The following is a 20,236-nucleotide window of genomic DNA, read 5'->3' as shown; positions in this document are numbered from 1 at the left end:
TTGACAGACCGGTATAATTTTTATTTATTCTTTTCTTTCTTTTTTTAAAATTAATATATTTATTTTTTGATGACATGAAAACTCTGTAAACACAGTTCTAGGAAGACCAGTGCTGAAATTCCAGTTCAGGTTTTATTCAGGCCAGTCCATCACTTTGAGACTTTGAGCATACAGACAATTTACTCACATTATGTAGTAATTCATAAATCAAAATGAGAAACCTGAAATGGTTTTTGAAAAACCCAACACAGTGTGTAACATCAGAATTGTAACATTAAGTTTCCAGGCTGACATTTGTTTTCAGTCAGTGGCAGCAGTCTCTCCCCCTTGGTGATACAGCCTCAGCCTCAGCATCGGTTCTGGTCACAAGACCCACAGACAATAAATATTACAATTACAGACAATAAATAATTCTAATAAAACCTAATAAAAAACAATATGAGTGCATGATCATAAATGCATATAAAAATTAAACCGTTGTATTCAGACAGGATTAACACTCACCAACTTTATTGTCACCCAGCTACAACCTAAAAATAATCATAAAGAAGCAGAGTAGTGAATATTGTTTTGTTAACTGAATTAACTAAAGAGGAAAAATAGGCACAATTTAAAACACTGTGTATGATGCTGGTTCTTTGTTACTTTTAAGTCTTTGTAACTGATCTACAGTTCAGTCTTACTCTCGAACTTGCTGGGCCTGGTTCTGGCAGTTTAAGCTGCTTGATTGGTATTATTATTTAGTTTTTTGCATTATGTTCTGCCATTTATATATTCATTGCCATGTACACTGTTGCCCATAAAGTTGGGATAAATTATAGAAAAACAGCAGTAGATTTTTGTATGGCACAGAATGAATTATTGTTTAGTTGTGAAGGAGTCTTGTCTGCTCCTTGAGGTTGCCAGGCAACCATCAGAGAGTCCCAGCCAAGAACAATCCAACTCATAAGTCACTATATAACTTCAAGTTGTTATTTTACACTTCGTTTTCATATAGTTTAAAGAAATATATAAAACTGATAAGTAGTGAGTGTAAGATGTGCTGGTAGGTGCATTTTCTTTGGGCAAACCCAGCTAAGCTAATTGGCTACTGGCTGTAGCAACAGATTTAGCATACATACACAAGAATGGTGTGAATCTTCTCATCTACATTTCCCAAAATGTCAAACAGTTCCTTTAAGGCTCAGGGTGATCAACAACAGAGCTGAGCCTGGGAACAAATTCTTTATTTGGCCTGTCTATAAGGATCACACTGTCTATGAAACCATCTGGCAGAGAAAACAACACCAGAAATATCTGTGATCCGTCTGTATTTCTGTTAATGGCGTGATAATATAATGAGCTTAAAGTCATACTTACATCTGCTGAACGTAATTCTTCCATTAGTGCACCGGGCCACTGAATAATGACCTGTCCACCAGCTCTCCAGATCCTCACATTTCAAATTCACCTTCTCACCGTCTTTTATATATTTAACTCCAACAGATTCCAAATCACGATATCGATCAGTGTCCACAGAACAGTAGGCAACTGCACAAGAGGAACAACAGCATGTTAACTTTTTTTTTTTCTCAGCCAACCTCACTGACAGACCACTGAAATAAGAGTTTGTAGGGCTGATTGGCTCATACCTTTGCAGGTGGGTACTTCTGACCATTTACCATTGCTGTAACACACCACCGTGTCTGGACCCACTCGTGTGTAAAAGCTGTTGCACCGGTATTTCAAGAACATTTCACCAGTATCCACAACATCACCATTTGAGATGACGGGGCGTCTTCCACAGTTGATGACTGAAATAGAAAAAAGAAAAAGGTACAAATATGTCAAACTGTGGGAGCAAAGTTTATCAACTTAAAACTTTACCCCACATTTTGATTTCCTCAGCCTTTTACCAGCTGCCTCACTGATGGACTCAGTAAGGTAACTGATAAGAACCATAGCTACAGATTCTTCTTTTTAATGAAGTGATGAAGATAGACAGATAGTAACAATTGATATATAACATTTCGTGTTTCTTTGTTTCCCCCAAATCACCCAGTAAAAGGCCCTGATTGGTTGATATGTCATCCAGTACATGCAATACAAAAGGAGAAATGAATGTATTTATTTACTTGGTGTGATATGAGTAATTTCTCTTTCATCTGATCCAGAGCTGCTAGAAGATCCTGTAAGATACAATGTACACAGTAGTTATTAGTTGCTAGTTAGTTATCACAGTGAGATATTTTATGTTTTATTTTATGTTACATTTTTTCCGGTCATGCTTCCTAAAGTTTGAAAATGTTGTGGTTGTTTTTGATGAAGGAAATCACAATCAAAACCTACCTCCATCCACAGGCTGTGTCCCACTGCCACCTGTTCCTCCTACTGGAGATCCACCATGTCCAGTATCTGATCGGGGGCCTAGGTGGAAAAAAAAAACAAACACAATGTATACATATTCTCTGGGGAGATTCCTCTGGTCCTGTTCCTCTGCCTGAGAGAAAAAAAAATGAAGTCCAATATTTATTCTTTGTTTTTAGGTCCTTTGGTTTTTGTTATTTACCTTTATCATTAGCTAAATGCTAAAGTTTGGTGCAGGGCAGGACACTCACAGTGGTTTAGCAGAGCTTTTTCGTTGTGAGACAGGCGTGTGATCTCGGTGAGAGTGAACCAAAATGGTTAACCACTATTACCACTGTAGACACACGCACGTGCGCATGGGTGTTGCCATACACATTCCTGCCAATGGTTTCACATTATTCTGCAGATGGTGGTAATGAACCAAGAAACAAAAGCAATACGCTAACAAAGGCAGTGAAGAACAAAAGTGTTAGCAGGTAAACATGGTTGTAAACCACGAAGGGTTCAAACTTTTTTTGCAAAGTAGGCTTTTTAGTGAGTAATACTGAATGTCAACAGAAAATAGAAAAAGCTGACACTTTTTTAGTGTCTTGTGATGTGTTGCCAATATACAAATATTGGTTATGGCAACTTTAATGTCAATTCATAAAAAGTATTTTCATCATATCTCAGGATATTATCCACTTACTGCACGTTGGGACTTCAGCCCAGTGTCCTCTCAAACAAAAGACGGATTTATTAGTGTGTGTTCCGTCTGTAGTATATCCATCTTCACACAAATACTGCACTTTCGAATCTACGACAAACACGTCCTGGTATCCCATATTAGTGATTACAGCGTGGGGGACTTTAGGGGGCTCACTGCATGTGCTGATACTTTCTGTAAAGAAGAAAATAAATCATGAATGAGCAGGAAAAGGTCCAAATGGATAACTACTTGATTTTTGTAGTTGGTGACATTGGTTTAAGACACAGTTTCTGTGCTTTGTTTTGTTTTTCCTAACACATCTGACAAACTTACTCTCACAGATGGGTAAAGATAACCATGTTCCATTTATACATTCGGCTGTTGCGTCCCAGTCTTTGTGTTCATATCCTGTGTCACATGTTGTCCTTAGTTTGGCTCCCTGCTCGTACCAACCATTTGTGTTTTCAGTGTATTTTGCATTGGGGATAGCTGGTGGAAGGCAGGCATTTTCATCTGAGGAAAAAACAACAAAACCCCAGTCAACATTTTCAGATTTGCAAAATTACTTTTATGAATGTGTAATATTAATACTTTGGAAATACAAAGTAATATCTACTTTCGACCTTTTTTTTTTTTTTTTTTAACCCCTTGACCCCTTGTGTGGGTCCTGAACCTCAGGTTTGTATCACCTGTTCAGAACTTGTATACTATCCATAACTTTTAACAGAAAGTTAAAGCACCAAATGACTTACTTTTTAAAGGTAATGAGGAATGTGGTTACTTCTGGAAGATGTTTAATATTTGAAGTTTAAAATCATTTGTTACAGGAGTAGCAAGAGGTTTAATTGGCATTTTTCAAGAGTTTAGTGAAAGTACTTAAAAAATCCAAAGGTCAAAAGACAATAAGACACTTTAATTTTGTGTTAGCATCTTATTTCAGGCATATATTTTACATTTAGATACTGGATTTACAGACCTCTGTGAGAAAGCTGCATCCAAAAGCAGGAGCATTATCTCGCAGGAATGTGAAATGCCATTTTTATGCTGTTCCTGTTTAATTGTTGAACTAGCCTGATGTCATTGTCCCCAGTGAATCTGTCCTCCTATTTTCAGTTGATCTTTCATGTACTAAGATCATTAATGATAGCATTTCTTAGGAAAATACACAAAACCATAGTGACTACAGTGAATTTAAAGGTTTCAAATCACCTTCAAACAAATTCATTGGAGATATTTATGAAACACGTACCTATACATTGTGGTTGTGGAGACCATTTGCCATTTTGACATGTGCTGGTTGCCCACCAACCCTCCACAGCTGGTTTAAGTCCTTCATCACAGGCATAAGTCAGCTTGGTTTCATGAGCATAAGTTTGTTGATCAGGGACAAAATAACCACCAACCAGTCTGGGAGCCCGACAAGGCTGAGCTGCACTTTGTGCTGAAATACAATGGTGAACAAAAGTACATGCTAAACATTTATTTAACAAAGTCTCTAACTGTTTCTAACTGACAGAATTGAATGTTCTTACCATGCAGCATGCCAGGAAACCCAACTAGGAGAATAAATCCAAGATACCTCGCACTCATTTTGTCAAGAATTAAATCACTACGACAAAGCAAAGAGAAGATCCTCTCTTAGGACCAGTTAATAATTGTTGAGGGTGTTTCCACAAAGAGCTGATAAGTTAAGAAATAGTAAACATCAAGCTGAGTTACTGTCATTATGCTGTTGCAGAAGCCAACACAAATATACTAATATGCTCCATGTACTCTTGTCAGATGAGTCACTGTGTGCAAAAGTGTCTTGCTGACATGAGGTTCACAGGCCAGTATTATGTACAGCTGTTGCCTCATTTGCTGTCAGATTTTGACTTTGTTTTTCAATCTTTTTATTTTTGGTACACACTGCACCATGAACATATCTAAGAGGAGGGTTGATTCAAGAATTCATGAAAAAGCTGCTCTTGTTATTTCACGTTTGTTGTTTATTTGTTTAAGAAATGCCTACAGTGATTCATTTGTCCCTCAGACAATGCTTTCTACAAAAATCTATGACATTCTTTACAGTCCGCATTTCAAATTGATTTCCTGGACTGAGAGATGAGCATTCACGTCAAAGGACAGGCTTTAGAAACAGAGGTGGAATGCTGTAAAGATTTAATCACCAAGCAAAAACAGGCACACCGTTGTGTTCCATATTAGTTCACATGGGATCATTAACTCATGGGATATTTACTTTGTGGTCTTCCAGTTTGTCTTTGAGTTCTAGCTCAGACTTTGATTACCATCTGCTGGATCCTCATGTGCTCTGCATCATCACAGAAGACATACGCTTTTCTCATTAGGGTAAATTATAAAAATGATTGATGGCTGAATTCCATGTAGGTACTTCAGTTTCAGGGTCCTGGTTTTGTTCATATTGGCTCACTGTCACACTGTCACTGATACCTGAATAGCACACCTGTGCTTTTCCTGCTACAACAAGTTAATATGTCTGAAAAAGGTCTGTTGCTCCATGGGATGGACTGCTTTTTATTTTTAGGTGACGCTGACTATTTCTGTCTGCAGATGTTGCAGTGATGTGGTGTCAAGTATATTAACACAAAAAGAACCGATACTTACTGATATATCCATATTTAGAGGAAGGGCTGTTGTACACAATGTGTAGACAAAATAATACAAAGGTTACTGTTGAAATGATGAATAGTGAACATTTTTGTTCAGACTACTGTAGGACCATACAAGCTTTATTTATGTATTCAAAGGACTGACCATGCCATTGCTGCATTTAGAGCTCCAGTCATAAAGACATTAGCTGACTGATGAAGAACATCCAGATCCAACATTGTGAGTATGTATTTCAGATCAAAATGAAAAAGAACTAGTTAAAAAAAAAATCTAATAGAAATGTGACATTGTTTTTTTCTGAGTGTAGCTGTTTTCTGGTGGAGCCATTTCAAAAGTTTCCAATTTGGTTTTGTTGTCAGTCAGTGGTGAGTGATCCACCAGGCAGCAGTCATTCCCTTGGTGAAATTACTGGGCAAGATCTCTGGTTACAACACGGACAATAGGAAATAATATTAACAGTTAATTCATATAAAACTGCAGTGTAAAATAAAGTTTAAACAAAGTGTTATCCAACGTTAAAGACACAAAACAATTTAATAATAATATAGATTGTTGAAAATAAATCCCACAGCAACACTTACCCTTTGATGGTCAGAATAATGACAACCTATAAAAATCCAATAAAAGCAGTAGAGCAGTGAATATTTCAGGAAGCAGTTAAATTCACACAAACTTTTGTTATTTTTGTCTGAGTTAGGGTTAGGGTAAATTTCTGCTTGTCTCCACCTACAGTAGAAAATCTGTTGTGTTCTTAAAGAACAGGGGCAACTACTGATCTATATCTTTCCCCACCGTGACATGAAAATATTTTGTCGATATAGGTTTTTATTGGTGCTCTGAGGTATTTTATTAGTCATAAACCAGCCATCATGGACTTGTGGGGGCAACTGGATTTAGTGTGGGGATCTTTCATATTTGGAACAAATTGATCACCTACCACATTCTCATCTGAGAAGATGTGGACTGAAGACGTCTCTGAAGACTGAAATTCACTCATGAATGTATAGAAACATCTCTAACTATTGACAGTTGCCTGAAAATTAACTTTCAATCACACATTTAATTTGTTGCCGACTTTGTCTTCACACATAAAGAAAACTAGTTCCAGAAATAGTTTCAGAGAGAAAAGTGTAGGTGAGACGGACTTAAAATAAACCACAGTGCCCCTGACAAAGCAACATGTTCTTTTCATGGGATTTGCTGACAAGAAGAAAAACACAGACTAATGCTCAGCTCATCTTTTAAATACTGAAATTTCAGCTGCCTAATGTATACATTTATTTTTCATTTTTTATTCCTTCATTATTCTTCTTGAAACCCTCTTACCTACTGTGTACTCAGATCCTGGAGAGTTAATATTCATGTGTGTTAGCTAAAAATAAAAAGGCTGAGGCTAAAAGCATTGTGACAAGCTAAAACACAAAGAGCTTACATACATACTTACATCTGGTACGAGTTATTTTTCCATTACTGCATTGAACAGCCAGTGTATAATCCCGCCAAATACACTGAAGATACTTTGTCTCTCCTTCCTTTATATATTCAGATGTGTGTAATGTTAAGCCAGTGTCATAACGACCAGGGCTCATGACACAGAATGCCTCTGCACAAAATGAACAAAAACAAAACAAAAAACTTTTGGTTAATCATTTAGACCATAGTTGACAGGCGTTTGAAAAGTAAAGTCGTACTGATGTGTTTGTACCTTTGCAGACGGGTGCTTGTGACCAAGTGCCATCGCTTTGACACACCACGGTGTCTAAACCGACTTGTGTGTAAAAAGAATTACATTCGTATTTTAAATACATTCGATCCTCTTGCACAACAACACCATTTGGAACAGTTGGGTATGTCCCACAGTTGTCGACTGAAATGAAACAAGAGGTTGTTTAAAACTCAAAGTATGTCAATGAAAACGTGATCACAGCAGCAACAACATAAGTTACTGTAATAAAATTAATAGCAAAGATTTGATATGATGAACTTGATATGAAGATTTTGACCCAAGTCATCCCCAAACCATTTACTGTACTGGACTGATTGAGATTACTTTTGAGTACAGTAAATGGTCAGCCAGTGAAGAAATGTTTGAATGGCTCCACCAAGTAAACACGTAAACCATGTCCAATATGTGTCTTGTAAGAGAGGCAGTGAATCTCAGTGATTTACTTGTTATGAATGAAGGTCCACTGCCAGAGCTGGTAGAGGATCCTATAAGATACAGAGGAAATAAAGCTACATAAACAGAACAGGACACACACCAGTTTCACTTTGGGATGTTCTTTGACGTCAGTTTCTGTCTGACTCGATGTCTAAAGAAATTTCCAGTTAAGCCTTTTGAAAATTAAAAACTGTAAATACTAAAGTACATGTAACTTTAAATGAAAGAATAAATCTGCTGTTAAAGATTATATTAATTTGAGTTTAACTGAATGTTAAACTCAAATTTAATATTGATATTAAGTTGTGTCATTTCCTTAATGTACACATGTACTCGGCCCAGAATCAGCTGCTATCTGGGCAGCTACAGCAAGGCAGTTTTACTTTTGTAAAATATAACATGGTTGACAGGCTCATTTTTTCACTTGATGATCAGCAACCAGCATAACACCTGTCACGGAAATGCAAGGAAGACATAAAGTATGATTTCTCAGAACAAATGTATTTCATCACTTCATTTCTCAGCACATTGTCCACTTACTACATGTTGGGCCTTCGGTCCAGTTTCCATTTATGCAAAAGATGGATTTCTTGGTGTGTGCTCCCTCTGCAGTATATCCATCCTCGCATTCATACTGAGCTTCTGTATCTGCAGCAAACACCTCCTGGTATCCCTGATTAATTATTATAGCATGGGGGAGTTTAGGGGGCTCACTGCATAGAAAGAGATCTTCTGTAAATAACAAATAACAAATCAAATCATCAGTAAGTAAAAATGCTCATGTGCCAACAGACAAAGCTAAAACATTTAAACTGGAATTGTTCTTGTTATTTCTCTCCACAGCCAACAAATATAGAACATCTGACACACTTACTCTCACAGATGGGCACAGAAGGCCATTTTCCATTAATGCATGAGGCTGTTGTGACCCCATCTTTGTGTTCATATCCTTTGTTACATGTTATCCTTAATGTGTGCCCATCCTCATACCAACCTTTTGAGTTTTTTATATAATTTGCATTGGGGATAGTTGGTGGGATGCAGGCTGTTTCATCTGAGAAACAAAGAGAAAACAACACTACAGTTTGACAGCATTTTCATACTTCTAATGACATTCTTTATGATACGTATGTGTACACTAAATAAGAAGTCCAAGGCTCTGGAAGTAGTATTATTTCTCGTTGATCAGCTGGAGGGGCATGGATGCCTCCATGGATAAAAGCTACACCAGCTGCATCCAAGCTGGGTTTCCTGTAATAATAAACTGTTGCCCATAAAGCTGGAATAATTTTGTTACTAATTTTGTTTTCAGACACATTCCTCTTTTTATTCCTATTCATACACATCAGTCATCACACTGGAAGGGACTGATCAATAAAGTTTTGAGAAGATATACACTTTATGTATCAAGAATAAATCATGTCACAATCATTTCATGAGAAGAGGTAAAATATATTTTATTCCTACTTTAAGGGCAACAGTGTATATGTGTAGGCGTCAGCACGCTCTCATGCGCACCCTGAAGGATAGGTACACAGAGAGGGTTCGGACAAACTTAATAGGTTTTTTGATGGGCCTACTCACAATATAATCCACCATGTTCAGAAACAGCATAGTCTAATAGCAATGCCACCAAGCATGGAGTAGAACTTCATCAAATTGAGAAAATGAGTCATGTGCCACAATTTATTTACTCTCTATACGTATTTTACAAGTTTTTTTTGTGTTTTTTGTTATAACAATACTTTGATCTATTTTTTTTTCTAACGTGGCAGCAATACACATACGAATTGTTGAGATATTTTAGTCTTTCAGTATTTCAGCAGCTGAAGAGTTGTGGGTCAATGGGAAGATGTTGCGGATCGTGTTGTGTTCTACAGAGCTATGTAGCTAGCATGGCCAAACAAAGAAAACAGTAGATGTATTTATGCAACACTTACCTATACACTGTGGCTGATGAGACCATATGCCATTTTCACATTTGATTGTGGCCCACCAACCCCTCACTACTGGTTTACGTCCTTCATTGCAGGTATAGGCCAGCCTTGTTTCATGAGTGTACGTATCCTGTTTTGGGGCAAAGAAACCACCATCCAGTCTGGGAGCACTGCAGGACTGTGTTGCACTTTGTGCTAAAATACAACAAGTAAGATTACTGGACAGTAACTGTGCTTTTGACAAAATGAAATGGTTGTATGTGAAAGTATTTGATGTTCTCACCATGTAGCACACCAGGAAACCAAATCAGGAGAACAAATCCAAAACATCTGATGCACATTCTGTCAGGAATTGAATCATTCAGTGACAGAACAGAGCAAAGACCCTAGTCCAGATCAGAAGTAGTTCAGTAATATTTAACCCCCCCCCCCCCCCCCCCCCCCCCCCCCAAAAAAAAAAACAAAACACAAGTAAACCCTCAAGTATGGCCTGGCGCCAAAGCAAAGGGCAAATACAGAATACACACAAAACATGCACAAAACATAGGAACATAGGCGTTACACAGTTTATTGATACAAATAGAAAATTTCTGATCAGTCATTTTTTTTAAAGCATCTCATTTAAATGAAGTTCCTAAAAAACATCTGTTTTGTGTTTAATATTGCTTATTGACCTTGGATAATACTGTTCATTATCATACTTCAAGGACAAATCTGACATTTGTGAACTTGTTTGGGAAAGGCCTGTGATAATGATTAATTTGTCCCTAGAGTAGGGCTACTAGACCATCTACAGATCATTTGCTTAACTCTCTCAACAAAAAAAGTTTTGATTATTTTCATTTTCTACTTAATCCTCAGGGTCGCGGGGGAACTGGAGCCTATCCCAGCTGCTTATGGGCAAGAGGCAGGGTACACCCTGGACTGGTCGCCAGTCAATTGCAGGGCTGACACGCAAAGACAATCACACACGCACACATTCACACCTAGGGGCAATTTAGAGTAGAATTCACCTATCCCATGCATGTTTTTGGTATTATTGGAGGAAGCCGGAGTACCCGGAGAGAACCCACGCAGGCACAGGGAGAACATGCAAACTCCACACAGAATGGTCGAGACCGGGGTTCGAACCTGGAAGCCTCCTGCTGTGAGGCGACAGTGCACCACCGTGCCGCCCAGTTTTGATTATTTAGAGTTCAAATTTCAAAATGGACTGTTGTGATCAGAGGTCGGTTTTATGCCCCTGATTTAATTATTTATCCATCTGGGTCTTCAGCACTTTTGGATGAACGATTTCTAAAAACACATTTTTGGCCAAAGGATGTGTAACACAGTAACACAACCTTTGAAGCAGATTCTTACATCAGATTCTTGATTTGACCAACCAGTTTCAGTAGCATATTTCATATAAATGCTCTAAAATCAATAGGAAAACCTCTAAACCTGTGGCAATACTCTCAATTATCAAGAAAGGAGGGGAAAATAGTATATCCTACTTGCAAGAGAGGGGGAGACTAGTAACAGTCCAAGGCCAAAGCTCAGCTGCACTGTAGGTTGGTTGCTGCCTTACACTCCACTGACAACTTCTAAACATCACTTGATGGCAGTCTTCTCTGAGTGGTAACCATGGTCTAGGCTGGCTATGCTGGTCTGCGCACAGAGAAACACAGAAAAATGAGAACCAGCAGCGTTTGCTGCATGTGGCACAAGTAGACCACAGTGTGGAGGCACATCCAGACACACTTGCCTTCAATCAGCACCTGAATCACAGCCAGGGGCTCATAGCAAATATGAAGTCCCTCTCACTCTGTCTGTCTGTCTGCCTCTCTCTCTCTCTCTCACACACACACACACACACACACACACACACACACACACACACACACACACACACACACACACACACACACACACACACACACACACACACACACACACACACACACACACTTGTCTTACATACTAAATTAGTTGTGAGGACACTCCTCAACATAATGCATTCTCAAGCCCCTTACCCTAATCTTAACCATCAAAACTGAATGCATAACCCTAACCCAAAAAACAATTCTTAACCCTTAAACAGCCATTTTAAGGCTTGTTAGAAAATGAGGGCCGGGCAAAATGTCTTCACTTTCCCAAAATGGTTTGAAATTCAAACCGGTCCTCACACTGTCATACAAGTACACACACACACACATAAACATACATACACATATGCATTCACAGATGCATTCTGGCTTGAAAAAAAATTCTCGACACGAGTAACACGTCTGTATACATTCAGAACACATGTACACACAGCCTCCACATCGGCACACACGCACGCGTGCGCGCACACGCACACCCACACCCAAAGTCACTCAAAACCAGTACCAATTAGTGTGAAGGTGATGATACAGGCCTGTTACAGTTGCTTCTGAGAACAACAGTTGCCTTCAATAGACCCAGATCTACATGGATACTCTACCATTACATGAATAAGACTCAATGAGACACTTAGAAGTGATGGTATTCTAACTGCTCAGAGTTAATACCTGTTTTGCGTCACTTACATCTGCGACTGAATTTGTTGCATTCTCAAAGATAAGAATCTCATGTTGACAAAACAAATATTATCTTGTGTCTTTTATGTCAATCAACTTGGTCACTCTCATTTTATGAGAAATCTATAATGGCAACTTCATAGAGAATTGTAGTTCAGAAATAGTCACAGATTATAGATGTTTTAATGGAGGGAAAGAGTAGATGGCATTTTGAGAACGTTTAACTAGTTAATTGAGCTTGTAGTAGAAACATAATTTACAGCAAAACATTATCTTACAAAGCAGAGGATTTTAAAAATGCCTGGAGGGGAACTTACATGGAGGAACTTAAAGGGAAATAAAATATAAATATTTTGCCAAGATGAAATTATGTCTCAATCAAAGCTGAATTCCCATTTTTGAAGTTCAGTAATGACTACACTTTTCATGTGTAATGCAGATGGTTTTATGGAATCCCATTTTTAGTTACAAATAAAACAACAATACAATAAGCAGAATAAAACATTGCACCTGTTTAACCAGTGTAAGCCTGCATAAACCTCTGTAATGAGCCATTATAACCGATATTAATCAGTCAGTTGGTCCACAGCTTTGGTCCAGATTGAAATATCCCGACAAACAGTAGATGGATTGCCATGAAATTTGGTACATCATTTCATCATCATTTAACAGGTTCTGTTCAATGTTTCTCTCTGTTAAAAGGGAGTTTTTCCTTGCCGCCATCACCAAGTGCTTGCTGTTGGGGCAAATGTTGGGTTCCTGTAGATAATATAAAAAGTACAGTCTAGGCCTGCTCTATATGGAATGTGCCTTGAGAAGTTAACTTCTGTTATGATTTGGCGCTATATAAAGAAAATTGAATTGAATTGAATTGAATTCATTTGTGCAACAAGTTTTGTTTATAACTACTTGCAAACTGAGTGACCTTCTCATGAGCCCCAAATGTACTGCTTGGTGCTCATAACCATATTAGCATGCTAACATGCTAAAGTAAGATGGTGAACATGATAAAGATTATACCTGATTAACATCATCATTATCATTGTGTCATGTTATCACCATAACATGGTGAGCATGTTAGCATGTTGATGTTAGCATTTGGTTCAAAACACAGTGGTAACAAGCTGTAAACAGTGTTTGAAATGTATTTGTAGGCCATACAAGCTTTATTTATGCATTCAAAGGACTGACCATGCCATTGCTGCATTTAGAGCTCCAGTCATAAAGACATAAGCTGACTGATGAAGAACATCCAGATCCAACATTGTGAGTATGTATTTCAGATCAAAATGAAAAAGAACTAGTTAAAAAAAATCTAAAAGAAATGTGACATTGTTTTTTTCTGAGTGTAGCTGTTTTCTGGTGGAGCCATTTCAAAAGTTTCCAATTTGGTTTTGTTGTCAGTCAGTGGTGAGTGATCCACCAGGCAGCAGTCATTCCCTTTAGTTACAAACTCTCTGGTTACAACACAGACAACAGGAAATAATATTAACAGTTAATTCATATAAAACTGCAGTGTAAAATAAAGTTTAAACAAAGTGTTGTCCAACATTAAAGACACAAAACAATTTAATAATAATGTAGATTGTTGAAAATAAATCCCAGAGCAACACTTACCCTTTGATGGTCAGAATAATGACAACCTATAAAAATCCAATAAAAGCAGTAGAGCAGTGAATATTTCAGGAAGCAGTTAAATTCACACAAACTTTTGTTATTGTTGTCTGAGTCACTAAATTTCTGCTTGTCTCCACCTACAGTAGAAAATCTGTTGTGTTCTTAAAGAACAGGGGCAACTACTGATCTATATCTTTTCCCACCGTGACATGAAAATATTTTGTCGATATAGGTTTTTATTGGTGCTCTGAGGTATTTTATTAGTCATAAACCAGCCATCGTGGACTTGTGGGGGCAACTGGATTTAGTGTGGGGATCTTTCATATTTGGAACAAATTGATCACCTACCACATTCTCGCCTGAGAAGATGTGAACTGAAGATGTCTCTGAAGACTGAAATTCACTCATGAATGTATAGAAACATTTCTAACTATTGACAGTTGCCTGAAAATTAACTTTCAATCGCATATTTCATTTGTTGCCGACTTTGTCTTCACACATAAAGAAAACTAGTTTCAGAAATAGTTTCAGAGAGAAAAGTGTAGGTGAGACTGACTTAAAATAAACCACAGTGCCCCTGACAAAGCAACATGTTCTTTTCATGGGATTTGTTGACAAGAAGAAAAACACAGAATAATGCTCAGCTCATCTTTTAAATACTGAAATTTCAGCTGCCTAATGTTGTATATATTTATTTCTTCCTTCATTATTATTCTTGAAACTCTCTTACCTACTGTGTACTCAGATCCTGGAGAGTTAATATTCATGTGTGTTAGCTAAAAATAAAAAGGCTGAGGCTAAAAGCATTGTGACAAGCTAAAACACAAAGAGCTTACATACATACTTACATCTGGTACGAGTTATTTTTCCATTACTGCATTGAACAGCCAGTGTATAATCCCGCCAAATACACTGAAGATTCTTTGTCTCTCCTTCCTTTATATATTCAGATGTGTGTAATGTTAAACCAGTGTCATAACGACCAGGGCTCATGACACAGAATGCCTCTGCACAAAATGAACAAAAACAAAACAAAAACTTTTGGTTAATCATTTAGACCATAGTTGACAGGCGTTTGAAAAGTAAAGTCGTACTGATGTGTTTGTACCTTTGCAGGTGGGTGGTTGTGACCAAGTGCCATCGCTTTGACACACCACGGTGTCTAAACCGACTTGTGTGTAAAAAGAATTACATTTGTATTTTAAATACATTCGATCCTCTTGCACAACAACACCATTTGGAACAGTTGGGTATGTCCCACAGTTGTCGACTGAAATGAAACAAGAGGTTGTTTAAAACTCAAAGCATGTCAATGAAAACGTGATCACAGCAGCAACAACATAAGTTACTGTAATAAAATTAATAGCAAAGATTTGATATGATGAGCTTGATATGAAGATTTTGACCCAAGTCATCCCCAAACCACTTACTGTACTGGACTGATTGAGATTATTTTTGAGTACAGTAAATGGTCAGCCAGTGAAGAAATGTTTGAATGGCTCCACCAAGTAAACACGTAAACCATGTCTGATATATGTCTTGTAAAAGAAGCATCTGAATGATTTACTTGTAATGAATGAAGGTCCACTGCCAGAGCTGGTAGAGGATCCTGTAAAATACAGAGGAAATAAAGCTACATAAACAGAACAGGACACACACCAGTTTCACTTTGGGATGTTCTTTGACGTCAGTTTCTGTCTGATTCAATGTCTAAAGAAATTTCCAGTTAAGCCTTTTGAAAATGAAAAACCGTAAATAGTAAAGTACATGTAACTTTAAATGAAAGAATAAAATCTACTGTTAAAAATTGTATTTTGTTAACAGTGGCAGAAAGGTCCGTAACCCACCTCCAGCCCCAGGTTGCGTCCCACGGCCAGTAGATGTGTCTCTACTACCTGTTCCCACTTCTGCTGAACCACCACCAGCACCTGGTCTTCTGACTAAGTGGAAAAGGGAAAAGACATCAGATATAGAGTACATACATATTCTTTAGAAAGATTTTATAAATGGATATACTAATCCATATTTAATACAGATCAATAACCTACCTCCACCCCCAGGTTGCGTTCCACGGCCAGTAGATGTGTCTCTATCACTTGTTCCCACCTCTGCAGAACCACCACCAGCACCTGGTCCTGTTTCTATAACTGAGTGGAAAAACATTAAGCAGACATATGGTATGCTGTATGCTGTAGCAGTTTAGTTGCACAGCGATATAACCTACAGGACACAGGGTTGTGTAGAGAGACATTTGATAGAACAGATATTTCGCAAAATCTGCTACTGCTGGTTCAGCACCCTGTTTTAACCTGAATGCGGCCCCTTCACAAACTGAAATCATGCAGAGATGGAGAGTGACAGAGTAAGAGATGAGCAGCAGGGAATCTGCACTCACTATAATAGTGATCAACACTGTGAACTACTAGCTTAATAGTAGTAGCAGTACTGTACTTATGCCCTATTTCTACACTGCCAATGGTTGATTGCAGTATTTATGGCTTAATGATGATATTTTCTATCTATATGCTTTACTTTTACAGGAGATAAGGGTTCAAGGATGAGGTATAACCAATGAGCTTGGCAAACATTTGACTTTCTAGTGGATGGAGTACATGGTTGGTAACCTTATGAAATAATGTAGATATAGTTTACAATGGCATGTGCCCCTTGTCATTGTAAAGTTAAGCTAACTAGCTGTACATGCTACGGTCAGTTGTTTCTCTTTTGCATTTATAATTTAAAGTATTTTCATCACTGCATATCTCAGCACATTGACCACTTACTGCATGGTGGGGCTTCAGTCCAGTCTCCACTCATGCATATGATGGATTTGTTGATGTGTGTCCCCTCTACAGTATATCCATCTTCACATTCATACTGTACTGCTGTATCTGCAAAAAAAACCTCCTGGTATTCCCGATGAATGATTACGGCATGTGGGATTTTAGGGGGCTCACTGCATGTGCTTCTACTTTCTGTAAAAATAAGCACATTTGTCATCAAAAAGCAGAAGTAAGCTTCTCCCGTGAGTGGCGATTTGGTTGAAGTAGCTGGTGAGAATTCAAACTTTATATTCTTGTAATATTGTGGTTGCTGTTAGTTTTTCAGCTTACGAGAACATGTGACAGACTTACTCTCACAAACAGGCACAGAAGACCATGTTCCATTTACGCATTTGGCTGTTGCATCTCGGTTTTTGTGTTCATATCCTTTGTCACATGTTGTCCTTAGTGTGGCTCCCTGCGCATACCAACCATTTTCATTTTCAGTGTATTTTGAATTGGGGATAGTTATTGGGATGCAGGCATTTTCATCTGAAAAAAAGAAGCAACAAATTAATTTGGTCACATTTTAAAGTTTTTTTTTTGGTTATTAATTAACTAATATCTTTAAAGACTTGCTGATTTGCTGACTTTTATTTACAAAAGTAATGACAAAAAAAAAAGAAGTGAACCCTTTGCAGTTACCTGCATTTATGTAGGAATTTATCTTATAGTCAGGTCTACATGTTACAATTAGTAAACTCACAAATCACAGTATTGTATTTGTGCATATTGCATTAATCATTCAAACATTCACAACGAGACCCCCCTATTTCACACACTGTTTGACAACTCCACAGCGCCACTGGGAAAATGTTTTGAGGACTGATGGAACTAAGGTTGAATTGTTTGGGAAGAACATGCAGCACTACACATGACATAAGGAGGGCGCTGTATATCACCATGAAAACATCATGCCAGTGGTGAAGCACGGTGGAGGGAACATCATGATTTGGAGCTGTTTTGCTGAGTGTTGAGCAGTTGCTACTGGGAGTGCTACGGGCTCAAATTAGGGCCAAAAAGATTAAAGTGACGTTCACAAATAATACCAAAGGTTGTAGTTTTGAATCAACCTTTGTAAATCTTTCAAATAAATCTACATAAGAAATGTTGTATATGCATAGAAAAATGTGTTTGTAAAAAACATTTGTTCTTATAAAAAAAAGAAAAGACACTGTGAATAGAACATGTGAACAAATTATATCAATAGTGAGGGTACACAAAGACACTGAAAAAAAAGCTTTAGTGAACAACAAATATTTTTTTTATGGTTAGGGTTAGGGTTACACTTACCTATACATTGTGGTTGTGGAGACCATTTACCATTTTGACATGTGCTGGTTGCCCACCAACCCTCCGCAACTGGTTTAAGTCCTTCATCACAGGCATAAGTCAGCTCGGTTTCATGAGCATAAATTTGTTCATCAGGGACAAAATAACCACCAACCAGTCTGGGAGCCCGACAAGGCTGAACTGCACTTTGTGCTGAAACGGAGATAAGCAAAAGAGCAAAGAAATATGCTAAATGCTTTTTTTTTTTTTTTTTTAAACACATTAAAATGATTGTAGGGGACAGAGTTTAATGTTCTTACCATGTAATAGTCCTGGAAACCAAATCAGCAGAATAAATCCAAAGCATGTCGTGCACATTTTGTCAGAAATTCAAAAACCGTAGGACAAAGCAGAGCAAAGACCCCAGTTCAAATCAGAACCAGTTAATAATTGCTGAGGGCATTTCCCCAAAAAGTTAAGAAATGTGGAGTAAACACTTCTGTAACTGTGACTCTGACATCATGTTCTTGCTCCAGAGCCAATACACTGATAAAATTCAGCAAGCCCTCCTTTGTTTAAAAAAATAAAAACAAACAAAATTTTTTTTTATTGTAATATGGTTCTCAGTAATCCATGTGAGGAACACTTTGATCACTTCTAAAAGAACAAAACAAAAAAATTAAATCAACACCGTCTATAGTTTTTTTTTTCTTTTTTTTGTATGTCACAATACACTTATGCTCAAATCCTCAAAAAGTAATAATAATAAATCACAACTAAAACATACTTTGTTTGAGCCTAATCTCAACTTTAATCTTGTTTATTGTAACGTGTGTCATATTCCGTTAAGCATTGTGGCATTCAGCGGTGTTTCTCCGAATGTTTGTTAACACAGTTTCGCCCACAATATTTGTTTAGAGACCGGATTTCAAAATGATTTCCCAGACTGCTGTGACCAGAGGTCAGAGTTACAAAGTACAAAACAACACCATCATGCCAAAGGTCGCACTTTAAAAACAGAGGTGAAATTCAGTGTTTTTAATTGCTGTCATTCAAAAACAAACATCTGGATCTGGTGCTATTAATAAGTAATACCTACTAATCAATTTATCGGTCTTGATGTTGATCCCATTGATAGATTTGAGTATCACAAAGTATCCGTCTTTATCTGATTCATGAGTCTTGGAAAAAAAACCCTACAGTTTCCTTGTGGGACACTCAGTCTTAGACCTGTGTGGGTGATATTATAACCTGGATATTTATCCAGGTAATACAGTTGTGTGTGAAAATAAACTGCATGGTCAAAAATCAAGCTGCAGGCAGCAGGTTAATGAGTCAGCCCCTAATACAGTGACTCAGCTCAGTTAAAATTACGTTCACCATTTAAGTTTTGTGATTTTCAGTATTTGTTGCTTCTTTTACTGGTTTACTCCACATTTAATCTTAAAACCAGACATTTTACGTGGCACTGCCAGGATTGCTTGACATTTTGTGTCAATCTGAGCTCCACTGCCACCAGATTTCCCGAACATCATTATGAAAAACCAGCAGAAACCAGTAACTGACCCACAGAGAGCACTGCATCTCTGGACCTACTGAGGTAGAAGGGTTGGATGTTGTGAAAGACGACAGAAGTCTGGATGCAATTTGTCCTCCCCTCTGTGTGCGAGACCATCAATCTCCAGAACTATGTATGTATTTGCCTGCTTTACCAATCTGGTCCTTGATGAGGTTGCTGGTTTCGTTGTGGGTTTTGTCGCACTACATCTTCCTCCGTCTGAGATTGTCTTCTCACACCTCATACGATCCATCCATTCCCAGTCTGTTCTGAACAGAAAACAAGTGAGCTGAAAGTAGACAAAAAAAAGTGTTTTGTGCCAGTGTGGGTAATAAAGACTTTGCAGACATATAAAATACACTAGACAATAAAATTCATTTGTCTGGTTTAGCTGAAGAAAACACGAATCATAAAATCTTGAGAAAAAAATCTTTCATTTTCTTTTGATCCTTTTTCATTTGTCAAAACTGCCTCCAGACTCCTCATATCTGCTTTTTTTTTTCAAATTCAGCCAGAAGCCGTGGAAGCAGTTACTTAATCAGCCACTGTGTGGACTGAGCAGTGCTGATAAAGAGCTCATTACTCTTCATTTGGGAAACATCCCCTTCATCTGCCACAACAAATGGAGAATAATTACTGGGGTTTCGACACTTAGACTAAA

At 37.8% G+C, this 20,236-nt stretch overlaps 3 protein-coding genes across 6 annotated transcripts; all 3 read right to left on the bottom strand.

Moving 5' to 3' along the window:
• Nucleotides 1-113: 113 nt before the first annotated feature.
• LOC121193034 (complement factor H-like) lies at nucleotides 114-4,734 on the bottom strand. Its single transcript, XM_041055139.1, has 10 exons — nucleotides 4,567-4,734; nucleotides 4,284-4,475; nucleotides 3,368-3,547; nucleotides 3,035-3,226; nucleotides 2,329-2,406; nucleotides 2,115-2,168; nucleotides 1,632-1,793; nucleotides 1,360-1,530; nucleotides 505-530; nucleotides 114-359 (listed from the first exon to the last, which is right to left on the bottom strand). Exons 1-10 carry the CDS (start codon nucleotides 4,622-4,624, stop codon nucleotides 348-350), a joined length of 1,125 nt encoding a protein of 374 aa, XP_040911073.1. The 5' UTR covers nucleotides 4,625-4,734; the 3' UTR covers nucleotides 114-347.
• A 1,290-nt stretch (nucleotides 4,735-6,024) lies between these two features.
• LOC121193054 (complement factor H-like) lies at nucleotides 6,025-10,110 on the bottom strand. The gene is made up of 7 exons (XM_041055173.1): nucleotides 10,047-10,110; nucleotides 9,767-9,958; nucleotides 8,701-8,880; nucleotides 8,367-8,558; nucleotides 7,835-7,876; nucleotides 7,371-7,532; nucleotides 6,025-6,086 (listed from the first exon to the last, which is right to left on the bottom strand). The coding sequence occupies exons 1-7, from the start codon at nucleotides 10,102-10,104 to the stop codon at nucleotides 6,025-6,027; spliced, it is 888 nt and encodes a 295-aa protein (XP_040911107.1). The 5' UTR covers nucleotides 10,105-10,110.
• A 3,593-nt stretch (nucleotides 10,111-13,703) lies between these two features.
• On the bottom strand, nucleotides 13,704-18,896 carry LOC121193033 (complement factor H-like). 4 transcript variants are annotated; one of them, XM_041055136.1, is made up of 11 exons: nucleotides 18,338-18,896; nucleotides 18,039-18,230; nucleotides 17,058-17,237; nucleotides 16,707-16,814; nucleotides 15,972-16,070; nucleotides 15,771-15,863; nucleotides 15,491-15,532; nucleotides 15,032-15,193; nucleotides 14,772-14,930; nucleotides 13,924-13,949; nucleotides 13,704-13,763 (listed from the first exon to the last, which is right to left on the bottom strand). In XM_041055136.1, exons 1-11 carry the CDS (start codon nucleotides 18,393-18,395, stop codon nucleotides 13,749-13,751), a joined length of 1,134 nt encoding a protein of 377 aa, XP_040911070.1. In that variant the 5' UTR covers nucleotides 18,396-18,896; the 3' UTR covers nucleotides 13,704-13,748. The 4 variants fall into 4 exon arrangements, with proteins under 4 accessions (XP_040911070.1, XP_040911068.1, XP_040911071.1 ...); XM_041055134.1 differs by having other exon boundaries at nucleotides 16,707-16,898; nucleotides 18,338-18,893; XM_041055137.1 differs by lacking the exon at nucleotides 15,771-15,863 and having other exon boundaries at nucleotides 16,707-16,898.
• Between the last annotated feature and the right edge of the window lie 1,340 nt (nucleotides 18,897-20,236).

This window comes from Toxotes jaculatrix, chromosome 14 (assembly GCF_017976425.1).
Source record: "Toxotes jaculatrix isolate fToxJac2 chromosome 14, fToxJac2.pri, whole genome shotgun sequence".
Classification (NCBI taxonomy): Eukaryota; Metazoa; Chordata; class Actinopteri; family Toxotidae; genus Toxotes; species Toxotes jaculatrix.
The sequence above is the reverse complement of the archived record's forward strand: the minus strand, read 5'-3'. Positions and strand labels throughout refer to the sequence as shown.

Coding starts and splice junctions, on each gene's coding strand:
- LOC121193034 (XM_041055139.1), bottom strand. CDS start 4,624: ATGAGTGCGAGGTATCTTGGATTTATTCTCCTAGTTGGGTTTCCTGGC. Junction 3,548..4,283: donor TCCACAACCACAATGTATAG/GTACGTGTTTCA, acceptor TTTTTTCCTCAG/ATGAAAATGCCTGCCTTCCA. Junction 2,407..3,034: donor GGCTGAAGTCCCAACGTGCA/GTAAGTGGATAA, acceptor TTTTCCACCTAG/GCCCCCGATCAGATACTGGA.
- LOC121193054 (XM_041055173.1), bottom strand. CDS start 10,104: ATGTGCATCAGATGTTTTGGATTTGTTCTCCTGATTTGGTTTCCTGGT. Junction 8,881..9,766: donor TCATCAGCCACAGTGTATAG/GTAAGTGTTGCA, acceptor TTTGTTTCTCAG/ATGAAACAGCCTGCATCCCA. Junction 7,877..8,366: donor GACCGAAGGCCCAACATGTA/GTAAGTGGACAA, acceptor TGTATCTTATAG/GATCCTCTACCAGCTCTGGC.
- LOC121193033 (XM_041055134.1), bottom strand. CDS start 18,395: ATGTGCACGACATGCTTTGGATTTATTCTGCTGATTTGGTTTCCAGGA. Junction 18,231..18,337: donor GTTTCCAGGACTATTACATG/GTAAGAACATTA, acceptor TCTCCGTTTCAG/CACAAAGTGCAGTTCAGCCT. Junction 15,194..15,490: donor TGGACCTTCATTCATTACAA/GTAAATCATTCA, acceptor GTTTCATTTCAG/TCGACAACTGTGGGACATAC.